General features: G+C 42.2%; 1 protein-coding gene across 2 annotated transcripts in view; it reads left to right on the top strand.

Moving 5' to 3' along the window:
* The first annotated feature begins 5,283 nt into the window (after positions 1-5,283).
* The window catches only part of AQR (aquarius intron-binding spliceosomal factor), a 113,043-nt gene continuing 105,267 nt past the window's right edge, over positions 5,284-13,059 (top strand). Inside the window, exons 1-4 of one of the 2 annotated variants that reach the window (XM_077818957.1) lie at positions 5,284-5,560; positions 7,879-7,935; positions 11,207-11,247; positions 12,315-12,350. In XM_077818957.1, the coding sequence (XP_077675083.1) occupies positions 5,483-5,560; positions 7,879-7,935; positions 11,207-11,247; positions 12,315-12,350 (212 nt within the window). In that variant the 5' untranslated portion in view covers positions 5,284-5,482. The remainder of the gene's footprint in view (positions 5,561-7,878; positions 7,936-11,206; positions 11,248-12,314; positions 12,351-13,059) is intronic. The other variant, XM_077818956.1, reaches the window with a different exon arrangement.

Genomic DNA, 13,059 nt, shown 5'->3' on the forward strand with positions numbered 1-13,059 from the left:
CCTATTCTCAATAGTTGATTACTTTTGTAGTGCTAATGAGGCCAATGCAATCAAGGTGGACCTTGCCCATTTCCAACTGTGAGGCCCATTTCCAACCAGTTGACAAGAAGGTATGTGACCCATCCACTCCCAGTCTTTATTCAGGCCTAATTTGATGGTGTCCAGTTTGCAAATTAATTCCAGTTCTGCAGTTTCTTGTTGAAGTCTGTTTTTGACGTTTTTTTGGTTGAAGAATTGCCACTTTTAAGTCTGTTATTGAGTGTCCAGGGAGATTGAAGTGTTCTCCTACTGGTTTTTGAATGTTACAATTCTTGATGTCTGATTTGTGTCCATTTATTCTTTTGTGTAGAGACTGTCCGGTTTGGCCAATGTACATGGCAGAGGGGCATTGTTGGCACATGATGGCATATATCACATTGGTAGATGTGCTGGTGAATGAGCCCCTGATGGTGTGGTTGATGTGGTTAGGTCCTATGATGGTGTCCCTTGAATAGATATGAGAACAGAGTTGGCAACAAGCTTTGTTGCAGGGATTGGTTCCTGGGTTAGTTTTTTTGTTGGGTGGTGTGTAGTTGCTGGTATTTGCTTTAGGTTCCCTCACTCTCACAGACCTTGGGAGACAGGCCAGTCCTTGCTTACAGACAGCCCTCCAACAAATAATTGTTTTTGGAGGAAGTGTACCTCTCTCCTGGGAAGTTACCATATAACTGCATGCTGTGGGCTTTCTTGCACCTTCCTTTGGAGAAACTGGTACTGGTCACTGTCCGACATAGGATTCTGAGTGAGATTGACCAGTGGTCTGATCCAGTATGACAAAGCCTATGTAATGCCCGCTGAGGAGATATCACAAGCTAAGAAAACTAAAACAGCTCTGAGGCTGTTCTAACTTGAGCTGGAAGCCAAATCAATCCCTAGGGTAGGAGAAGCTAAAGTGGCATGCAGTAACCTATGTTCCCCTCATTAGGTGTACCCCTCGCTCAGCTGGCACACCTCAGAATCTGGCCTACTGATCAGTCATAGTCCAGTCAGGAGGACAGAATCCTCAGTAAAGTTAATGTAAGTTTTGCACATAAGAATCAAGGGCAGAACACTGCCCAGAATGTGTCCTACATTTTTATACAACAAACCAGAACATCGTTGTAGGCTTCTTTACACTTGAAAATCCTAAATATTTTAAAAAGCATCTGTTACTAAACTGAGGCATCATGTTTGAAAGTACCCACATTCACTATTTAATGAGATGTACCCAGAATGAAACTACTGGAATTAAATACACACATCAATAAAAACAATGTGACACACGATTGAATTGGAATAAACTCAGTAGTGGCTTCTTTTCTGTGGGTACTGAGTCCCACCAAAATAAAACCAAAGCTTATGAGAGGGGGAGCTAGTAGCATCCCCTATTGTTAGGCTGCCTAACACTTTCCAATATAAAAGTTTCTTGTGATCTTTTTCGAAAAGTTCTAATGCCTGCCACCTTTTCACATATGATCTCAGATTACCGAGAGCTGGTTGATTCCGCACATTTACCCATCAGGCTCCACAGACAGGATTCCTGTGGAGTCCCTGCCCCTCCTTAAAGAGACTGTCCCTCTCCTTTGCATATCATTTAAATAACATTCTCTTTCCCCCACCCCCTCAATACGTTTCCGAAGCTCTTTGATGTTATTGGGCTTTCTTGATTAAAAACTGCTGCATATTGGTAGGCATTTTCCTTCCAAGATTTTTTTTAAAAAAGTATGTGCATGTGTGATGGGCTTGTCCTCTTGAATATTATCACATGTGAAGTTCCCTAATACTGAAGAGCTTCTCAGAGGGATGCCCCTCAAAGAACTTGTGCTCGTGTATAATTGTGAAAAAGACAGAGCTAGAAGCCTACATTAAAGAGCACAGGTCTCCTGGACCCTGCTGTCTTGCTTCAGGTAAAGGATACTAAATGGATGGCTTAAGTTGAAACTCAGTGAAAATCAGTTTGAAAGACACTCACTATCCATTTCTTTCTGAAGGAGAAGATTGAGAATTGTGGTGAAATTAAAAATGGGATGCAGATGAATTACCATATAAAGACGTGAGCATAGTGGTTAGTTGGTTTTTGACTAAGCTTACCATTTCTTTAGTTTCCTGTGCACCATGGAAACATGCCTATTACAAGAAAGCATCCTGTATTATTGTAAGTAATATACCACGGAGGACAACACTTACTGACAGTTGATATTTCTGGCACCGCTAAGGATTTCTATTGCTGTCACTGAAGGATTATGGTATTTTAAAAACTGAAACAAAAACTACCAATGTTTAGACAACTCATAAACCAGTTTACTTGGCTGGGATTGGTGTTTGCAGGTTCCATGTCTCCACATTTTCCTTTAGTTGCTGTGGAAAAATATTTATCCCAGAAGTCTCCAGCTTGCTGTGTAGAAAATATTTTGTCTGCTTCTGTTTCTTAACTGCAAACATAATTCAAAATGTGTATTACTCTCCCCACCCCCCCCATACTTTATTTTAAAGGAACTGAAGTCAGATGAATGTTAAGTGGTTTTAGAAAAATACAATATTTACATTAGAATGTCTTGATGTCACAGTATTATCTGTTTACTGAGAAGGGAAATATATGCCCTCCTGCCATAGTTACTTATAAAATTATGTTCCATAGATCTGCAGTGAGTTGATGGAAAATCATTTTCAGGACTCTGTGAATTGCAGGACTCCCAGGTTCATATAATTATTTCACTACTCTTGGCCCTTTTTACCCAACGGGAAGATTGTCAGTTTCTTTACATCTTTGGTACAATTTTGTCATGTTACATTAAGTAATGGTGCATCGTGTGGGATAATATGGAACCCAGTGTGATGGGTAAAACAGGCATTTCCTTTTATCCAACCTTAATCAATAGCCTTACATTTAATGAGATTTAGGCAGTTGCAAGGGATACATATTCTGCTCATATTTGTGGTAACTGAAAATGGCAGACATACCAATTCCCACCCATACATCTACTATTGCACTATATCCATCTATATCTGTATCCATAATTCATTGTATCTTTCCAAGTTCTTTAACTCTGACACCCAATTACTGCATATTGGACTGGAAAAAGTTTTATATTGTGGTGATTGTCAGCTAGACATCACTCTTGATAGCAATATTTTACTTTGATTTGCATTAAAAACCTATCATCTAACAATATTGGTTCCATTATATATACGTCATTAAGGACTTCCTTGTGCAGGCTTCCCATATTGCTGGCAGCAGTGTGGGGAAGATTTGCCACTGGGCTGATGCTTCTAAGAGGCAGAAACAGGAATAGATGGAGCCTGGGCTGTGCAGCCCACCCCAATAAGCTGCTCAGTACCAGAAAGGGAAGCAAGCTGTGTCAGAAAAAGGCCCCCAAGGAGTCGGGGGGGGGGGGGGGGAATCATTTTATGACTGTCAGAGTTGCAGTTCAGTCCCTAATTTGCTCCTGGAATAATACAGCTTTGCTCTGTCCTTTACTTGAGGTGGATTGCAAAGTACTAGTGCAGAGCATCATAACATACTACTCAATGTGAATCAGGCTCACTATATATTCCAGACACAAAATTTTACTGTACATCTGAACTCAAATTAGGGATCTTACATTATTATTGTGTATTACTGTAACACCTAAGAGATGTTTTCAGATCTCTTAGAGATAGGGGATAAGGCTTATTAAATGAATGATGGAACAGGAGCAACTCGCAATGAGATGACAATGAAATAATTCACTTCTAAAGGATAATTCTGGCTCTGGGGTACAGTAGTACATGGTAAAATCTAAAATGAATAGGTAGGACTGAAATTTAAATAAATGTAGTTTTGATATGAGTTTTAAAAAATAATCTGAAGTTTAATTTAAGAACATCAAGGAATTCAAAGTTATAGTTCCACCATGAGTTTAAGTTGCTCAGATCACTCGGATAAGTGTTTTTTCACTTGTTTTAGAAGTGAATTTACTGCTGTTCTATATCAAGCTACTATCTATTTCTTATTATTCTATATTCTTCATACTACAAATGCAAAATCAGGAAACAGGCTTAAAATCTTATACAATTTAATGTCACAACCTTTTAAGATGCCAGCACAGTTGGTTTTATCCTGCATGTAGTGTTGGCATATTGAAATATGTGTTTAAAAATGTAAAATTTAACACCACAGCCATTAACACAAAATAGCGTACAGCATATATAAAAAGGTGACAAGATACATTTATTTTAAGCACAAAGAGTTGGAAGTTCCTGGGCCAGATTCTGTGCCGTGAATTCCCAATCTGCTGGAGACTTTCTTCTGTCCAACCCAATTCCAAAATCTGACAGGAATAGCACTTCCTTGGCACTGCTTCACAGCTGTATGTGCATAACTGAGATGAGAATTTGTCCCCTTGACAATAGAGCTTGAAAATTTCCTCCATATTGTAGTATTACTGTGTCTCTCCTCTGACAGAGATCTGCTGGTATAACTGACACTGTTTGGCCTGACATGAGTTTGAACCGGGGACCTATAGTGCAATAACTATGAGCCTCTAAAGTGTGAATTAAAGCACTGGGTCTTAGTTAGTTACCATTGCTGGCTCATTCAACTCTCACATTATCCAACCACTCAGTGGGATGGTGCTGGGGGTGTGAGTTATGTTGGCAGAAGGTGTAGAAGAAAAACGAATCACTAATGATACATGAAAATTGCTCTGTTTAGAAATAGGGTTGGGGTAGCTGAGCTCTCTCACTCCTGTTGCTCTGCTCCCTCTTCACAGCTGGTATCACTAGCCTCTTGGTCCCTAGGCGTTGCCTTATCACTGTTGGAGAGAGAGCCTTCTCCTTTGCAGCACTGGGGTCAGGCGCTGCCATGGTCTCCCTTACTGCCTCTCTCCCCGGGCACCTCTTGCTTACCCCCCGTACTTTTGGTCCCTGGAATAGTACGATGGGGTTAAAGGGCAACCCCAGGACCTGCCCCCAATCTCTGGTGTAAGGGCACAGGGCGGGATGTGTGAGCAAGGAGGAGACCGAGCTGTGTTGTAGAATGGGATGGTGCCCTGTCACTGCCACACTCCCTCCTGGCTCCCACAGCAGCGCAGGCTCCCAGCCGACTCACCTGGCCAAAAAAAGGAGAGAGTGTGGGGGGAGGAGGGCGCCCATTACCATCTTGCTGCAGTTACACTAACTGCCGCTCTAGCAACGAGCGCTCGATCTCTATGACCCCGCCGGTCTGCCTCTCTAGCCCTGGAGATTCTATGGTGACCCGGACGCCAATTCCGCTTCCGTTTTCTCCCCAAACTTCCGTTGTCCTGACCCAAGCGGCAAGCGCCCAGTGAGAGGCTAGTAACTCAGCGGGGCTGGCTGAGGCTCTGGCTGGGAGAGTCCATTCGGGGGCGGGGGGACGGAACAGAACTATCGTGCCTCGAGACCGGTTCCCGGGCGGAGACGGGAGTGAGTGTGTGAGGCGCCGGGACCCCCTACGCGCTTCGGCATGGCGGCGGCTTCGCTTCAGCCCAAGAAGATCGTGGCGCCCACTGTGGCGCAGATCAACGCGGAGTTCGTGACCCAGGTGAGGGGCGGGAGGGGCCGGGGTGGGGAATATCTGCTCCCCCCCCCCCCCCACTGCGGCCGAGTGTCATGGCGAGGGGTAGCACCGGCCACGGGGGGTGGGAGCCCTGCGCTGCCAGGCCCGTTAGCTGCCCTGGGCTCTCCCGGGCCAGTTCATTCAGAGGCTAGTGATTAACGGCCCCCCTCGGGCGGCTGGGGGTTTGGGCCTTGGAGACGTTTGTCCCGGTGTAAGCGCGGGTCAGCCCCTTGGCCTTGCAGTGTCTGATCCCGCTGAGCTCCTGGCTTTAGGGGCCTCTGTAGGCAGCGCGTTGCTCTGGTTTATGGAGCAAGGTGTGTACAGTGCCTGGGCAGTTCGACACCGTGTCTGTCCGTGCTTCCCTCGCACGCTTGTGTGGCCTGTCTCCTTTCGCACACTCCCTCCACTCACCTGCAGTCCCCGCCACCAACTGGCAGCCTTGGCTGACCCGGTCTAAGTGCACGAGGTTCAGTGGTTTAATGGAGGGTTGGCCTGGGTTTCTTTAATTACATGATCTGAGTTGTCAGTAAGCAGACTCAACATGGTAGCTTTGTCTCACAGTTGGGTCACGTTTGGAAGGTTATCATTACAACCACGAGGGCTAAAATCTCATTCTTCTTTAAGTGGAAGTATTACAGCTAAAAAGCACCCCTTGCAACTGCACCTGAAATAGTCACGCTGCACAGCAGACTCTGGTCCCTTCCCCAGCCTTAATCCCACAGGTCCCCCTACCCAACGAAGAAGCACACGGCATGTGAAGAAAACGACAGCAAGTACAGATGAGGAATTCAAAGCACTGACTGCTTACTCACAGCCAGTTATGCGGAAGGCAGAAAGCTGAGGACTGTTCATGTCTCCTAAGAAGGATTTTCAGGCTGCTCAGGTCCACCTCTGCCAATTGCTTCTCCGGCGAGGGCTCCTGGACAATTCCTCTGCAAGAGCAGCTGCAAAAGCCAAGCATGAGCTGTCACTATACAAAGCTCTATTGGTGCATGAAATCTTGCCCTCATCCCTGCCGCTGTCTCCCATCCCATCTATATCAACCCAACTCAATGAATAGAGACTGAGTGAACACAGTCAGTCACCGTTTCACTGTCGTGCCCACTGCCCTGCATGATTTTTGTCCCTTGCTGCTTCTTTGTGGCTCCCGAGACCTACCCTGTGGGAATGCACACCTAACACGCCTGCCCAAGTTCTGTGAAGGGAGACGGCACGGGAAGAGGCAACGTCAGAGGCTATGTCTATGTTACAAGTCCTTACAACCGCAGCACTGTAGCTGTGCCACTGTGGTGTAGATGCTTACTACAGCGACAGAAGGGGTTTTTCCATCTCTGTAGTAAATCCACCCCCTGGAAAGGCAGAATTCTTCCATTGACCCAGTGGTGTCTACACTGGGACTTAGGTCAGCTTAACTATGTCTTTCAGGGGTGTGAATGTCTTCATGCTCCTGAACGACATACTTAGATCAATCTAAGTTTTAGTTGCAGTTTTTGACTCAGCAGATCTTCATGAAACTTGTAGAGCAAGCTCTCTATTTATTGTAGGGGAGTGGATTTTTCAAGTTGTCATTGTATGGTAGTATTGAAATATATTGCTGTACAACAGGAAGGTCTCTGCCAAGCGAGTAATAGGTCCTCTGACCTGAGGGACTTTATAAGAAAACAATTTGTAATGGTACAGAATAACCAGAACATCATAACTGTGGCTGAAGGTTCATGTAATTGGAATGTATCATGAAACAGGTGGGTTTTAAGCAGTTTTATGTGAACTCCTGTTCTTCTCTGTCCAATGCATCCTCCTCTCTTTCATTCAGAATGAAACTTCCTCAGAGATGACCATGGAGCCTGTGGCAGCATATCTCATTAACCTTGCAGGAGATGGGGAGTAGTGAGGAGGTGCTAGGCCTTTAACAGAAGTCCCATGGCCCTTTCTGAATGTCCTGAAACCTCTGAAATTTCTCAGGAGGTCTTAGAATATCTGCTTGGGTGGAGGCCTATGACCAATGCATACTGTGTGGGGAGCCCGCCTGCCCTTCCTGTTGCACCATCAAGATGATTTAGGAGAAACATGCTCCGGAGCTCTCAAACTCCAGAGTTTTTCATCAAACTTGAACCTTCCCACATCATCTACAGAGCGGTGCATGACTTAGCATCTTTTTATTAGGTGTATCTATCTGTTAGATTAAATTTAGCTAGCATATGGAATAAAAACATTTTGGTTCACTATAAAATAGACAGACTAGTTACAGATGGTTGTGTATTTGTCCATATGTTTAATGAAAAACTTTTTTTTTCCCCTTACAGTTGGCAAATAAGTACTGGGCTCCACATGTGAAGAAAAAATTACCTTTTGATTCAAAGGTAAAAACTTGGGTTATTACTTGCATTGATATTAACAGGATGTAATAGAGTGAAGGACGTTTGAAAAATTCTTGGCTAGTAGTATGTAAGATTGTCGTCCCCAGTCCTCCCTCCAGCCCGTGGAACTCATCACCGAAGTAGAGTTTCTCTATACAAGAAAACAGAAAACCCAGTTTTAGGGTATTAGGCAACCAATGTTGATATTCTAAATTTTGTTGGTATTGTCTTGAAAATTTCCCAAAACAACCTAGTTAACTTTTTATCAGCTAATCTTTCTGATTTTTATTGATAAATACACTTGCATGTTAATAAGGCCCCAATCTTGCAAATGCACATGCTTAACTTTATGTAGGACTAGGAAGTAGTAGTAGTAAACCCATTTATTCATATCTGAATGCTGGGACGACATAGTAGAAGTTTCTGAAGACTTATTGATCCCTTGCTAACTTTACATGCTCAGCAGATGACCTACCTGTGATCTGTCGCACATCAGCTAATCCTCTCCTCACTGGTCGTCCCCCACTCTGATGACTTCCTACCGTTTCTTCCATGATAATTTTCTCAAGGTTATTTCCAGCTCTTCACCTGATGCGATCAAAGTACATAAGTCAGCTTCTGTCCAATAATATTTCTAACATAAGAGTCCTTGGTCTTTTCCATCCAGGAGATGGACAAGAGTCTTTGCCTTCACCATGTTGAAGGGCTGCAGTTTTCTTCTTGTCAGCAACATCAGTTCCTTATGTAGGACTACTTGTGTATAAAGTTAAGTACACAAGGTTTCAGGATCAGGCATAATAGAGCATCCAAAACTATTCCTGGGGGATTTATATGCCAAAAAAATAAAAATTCTGTGCATGATATTTTAAAGGTCTGCAAAATTCTGCATATTTTATTTGTCGGAATAACAATATAATCATGCTCCTGCTATCAGCCACGGGTGGCTGGGGCTGTCAGTGGGTGGGAGAAATCACAAATTCTGTGGGGGGGAGTAAAATCTGTGGGGAACATCAATTCTGCGCAAATTTTGTGTTACGCAGTAGTGCAGAATCCAAACCCAACTTTGGTTCTGTGTACCCAACAGCAACAGGTGAGTCAGTGGATCTAATTACAATAGATTCCACTATAACATGTCTGGGGCTTTAGTTAAGATCTTGTCTGCACTGTAAATAAATTGAAACTGAGCTGTAATTAGCTCATCTACCTGTTATAATTGTATAGTAGATGACTCCTTAATGTTCTGGGTCTTTTGATGCATCAGATCATCTTTGTGGTGATAGCATAGACTAAGAGGAAGGATTGTCCAGTGCTTAGGGCACTGGCCTAGGATGTGGGAGACATGGGTTCAATTCCCTGCTGTGCCATAGACTTCCAAGTTACTTAGCCTCTGTGCTTCAGTTCCCTATCCATAAAATGCCTTCCTATTTCACAACAATAGGGGATAAATGTTGTGGGGATAAATGCATTAAAGGATTGTGAAACTTTGAGATCCACCAATGAAAAGCATTATATAAGGAATCAGTGTTATCAATATCATTATTATTATTTTATTACTAGTGTTATACAAGTAAATTTAGGAATATGTGCTCAGGAGACCTAATATTTTAGATTCTCTTTGTAAACTTTACTAGCATCTTCTGACATGTACGGAAGCAGCAGGTCTGTGAAACTGCTTGCTTGACACTGGCAGTATGTCTACACTGCAGTTATACACCTTCAACTGGCCCGTGTCAGCTGACTTGGTCTCGCAGTTCTCGGTCTACAGGGCTGTAAAATTTTGGTGTAGATGTATGGTCCTCCCAGCTCACAGGGTCCCAGAGCTCAGGGTCCAGCCCGAGCCTGAATATCTACACCGCGGTTTTATAGCCCGGTAGCCCAAACCCTGCGAGCCCGAGTCAGCTGACATGGGCCAGCTGCAGGTGTTTAATTGCAGTGTAGATAGATCCTGGCTGTCTTCATGTAAACATGATCAGTATAATCTTAAATACTTGAAATACAAAAGTTTCCACAGAGAAGGAACAAACGTGTCATGTTGGCAACCAGTGACATTTATAGGGACTGTCATGTTTCAGAGGGCCATTTGCACCTCTGACCCATTCTTTTCACTCCCAGAGTGCATCACCCTTACAGGTGTCTTGCTTTCACCTGTCTTGGGGTGGAATACTATGATCCTACCAATCATAGACCATGATAGGATAGCACCCTATGCACCAACCGTGCTTGCTCAGCCGTGACCGGTGACCCAAAACAAAGCATAAAAATAAAAAAGGATTTTAACACAGTACAAGGCCTATGCACATATCAGTTTTACCTAAAGGGTTATGTAGGCCTAACTTATCCCGGACCCTCTTTGTCTATGGGGACTGAGGTTCAATCTCCTCCCCAGCAGTCTGCCTCACTCTTCACCTTACCATCTTCCCTCTTCCTGTCTGTCTTTAAAACTTTGAGGCTTTTGATCTCCCCACAATCTTTACAGGGCTGTGACATTCCTGTAGAAATGTGTTTAACAAGACCAGTTGTGGGATCTGGCCATTGCATCACAGCAGATGGCTCTAGCACTGTCAATCCAGTGTTTATGGAGATGGGCTTATGAAGCTATTGTCTCTCTTTCTGCCTATGTGCAACTATCCTCTTTTTGAATTAATTCCTTATAAACAACACAGTAACGAAGGCAAACAGATGGAATATATAATATTTATGAAATATTACAGGCAGCTTCCATGTGCTTTGCAAGGACAACCCTAACGCTCAATTCTTGGCTTAAAGGAAGCAAAAATAATGAAAAATATAGTGTGTGGTTGCTGGATGAAGTTCTGTAGTGATGGTGTCATCTAGCATACAAGTCATGGGCCCAGATTTTCAAAAGTTTCTAGTGGTTTTGGATACCTCTTTTTGTGTGTGTGTTTGCCCAACTTGAAAGATCTTAAAGGGGTCTGAATTTCTGAGGGCAGTTGCGCAATACTTACTGAACTTAAATTGGCTACCCAGAATTACTAGTTAGTTTCAAAATTGGGTTTAGTCAGCAGTGCCAAAGACTTCCTGTGAGACCTTACCTACCTTTGTAGAGCTCTTTAAGATCTGTGGAGGAAAAGTGCAATAAGGATGCAAGGTAGTATTGATATAATTGAGGACTCCCCAAATATTATTAAACACAGAGCATCTAGTTAATGGCAATTCTGATTTCAGAAACCTTAATGTCTAGAATATGAAAATGAATCCAACCAAAAGTATGAATTCTTAATTAATATAATTTTTAATGTATCATTTGCAATAGGTTATTGAAGATGTGTATACAAAAGAAATTGTCAAATCAAGGTCAGTACAATGTTGCTCCTCTATTATTTAGAATATGTTGAAGACATGTATTCATGCTGATTTAAGGTACTTTAATAATATGAAAGTTAGAAAATGAATGAAAAGTGTAGTAATGGCTGTTGGTTGACTTATGTGATTTCAGAGATTAAATGTGAGCTTTCTTTATGGCTAGAACTATGATCTAACTATGGTCTGATATAGTGAATAAATCATTCTCTGAATTCCGTTCTCTGTTCCCTTTATGTGATTTGTTGTAGCCTAAGGTGGTCTTTGTAGTGGTCGTTAATTTTAGCATTCCCCCAGTTCCCAGTCAATGGGGAGATGAATCTTTCCTTCCTAACCTCTGTGATCTCCCTGCAGTTTATTCCTCTTTGAGATGTGTAAAGGAGCTGACAGCTAGGGAGACCTCCTCTTCTGGTTGTTGTCTTATTCATGTCTTTTCCCTAGTTTACTAATAACAGTTTGCTAAAAAGAATATTTCACATGCACAAACAATTGAACATACTCTAATGAGCCTTAATATTAAATAGAGAAGAGGATGAGGCAAAGCATTGTGTAAGGTTAAAAACAACATTCCATGACTGTATCCAGAGGAGAGGGAGCAGCAACTGATATCCTTGAAGGCTCATGGAATCCGTATAAGTTAACATCCCTGGAAGCAAATTCAGGATCTAGAGATATGATTTTAAAATCTGGGACATCAGAGTTTGATTTACAGTTGCTTTATTTTTAATCCTCTTTACCTATAAAGTAACCAAAATAATTTGGGTTAAAAATTACCATTTGTAGATTTTTATTACAGTGAATTCATGTGGGATTCCTTCAAAATCTAATCTGTTGCCTTTGAAGAATAGGTACTGAAGTTAATTTGGGATCCATTTAGCTGTCATTTCAAGGCAATATCTGAAAGAAGTTGCACAGAAGTTTTAGAAGAAGAGTACAACTTTTATTTACAAATCATGAAGTAAAGGAAAAGTTTTACACTTTTTCTGAGTCATTGTCTATACTGAAGATAAGCATGAGAGTTTTTCTTTTCTGTTTCACTTTTGTCCTTTTTTCCTTTTTAGGTTTGCCATTAGAAAGATAATGCTTCTTGAATTCAGGTAAGTTTTGGAGTGAAATAAAAATTAACTCTCTATGATAACCAGCGAAACTAAAGGTCAGACGCAGGAGCTTGCAAGGTAGTACACTTCGTCCATCTACACTTGCTAACGCTCAGAATGAGACAAATAGGAAAATTTAGTGCAGAAAACTGGATATGATGTGGGATAACGCTTTTTAGAAGGTCTTGTTTCATGACCCTGAATTTGTAATGTAAATAAATATAGAGCACTGAAAAGGAGTACCAATTATGCAGAGAGTAGTGATAAATTGTGGACACCTCTTACAGGCCCTGATTCAAAGCCCATGGAAGTCAGTGGGAGTCTTTGGATCAGGCACATAATTAATGTGCAACATTTGTGAGGTATGCTGCATTTTAAGGACAGTAGTATGACTTGTTCACTTGTCAGGTGAAGGAAATCTGATATTTAGAAATGATTAAGAAAAAGTCTGCTTTATTGTTTTAAAGTTTCACTGTAATGGATAAACCACAAAAAAAGAAAATGTATGAAATGCCATCATTAATTGTAAATTAATATTTGATTTCGCTTTGATTTCTCACCTACTGGGGAGGTAGCATGAGCTGGCACTTGGCCAGGACTAAACTGTCCCTTCGCCTCTGTGAAACACAAGCTTTTTATCCCTTTTTCTGCTGACAAGAGATGAAGGGAAGGAGTGTGATATACAAATGGGCCCATTTATTAGAAATGT

Source organism: Eretmochelys imbricata, chromosome 6 (assembly GCF_965152235.1).
Source record: "Eretmochelys imbricata isolate rEreImb1 chromosome 6, rEreImb1.hap1, whole genome shotgun sequence".
In the NCBI taxonomy this organism is placed as follows: Eukaryota; Metazoa; Chordata; order Testudines; family Cheloniidae; genus Eretmochelys; species Eretmochelys imbricata.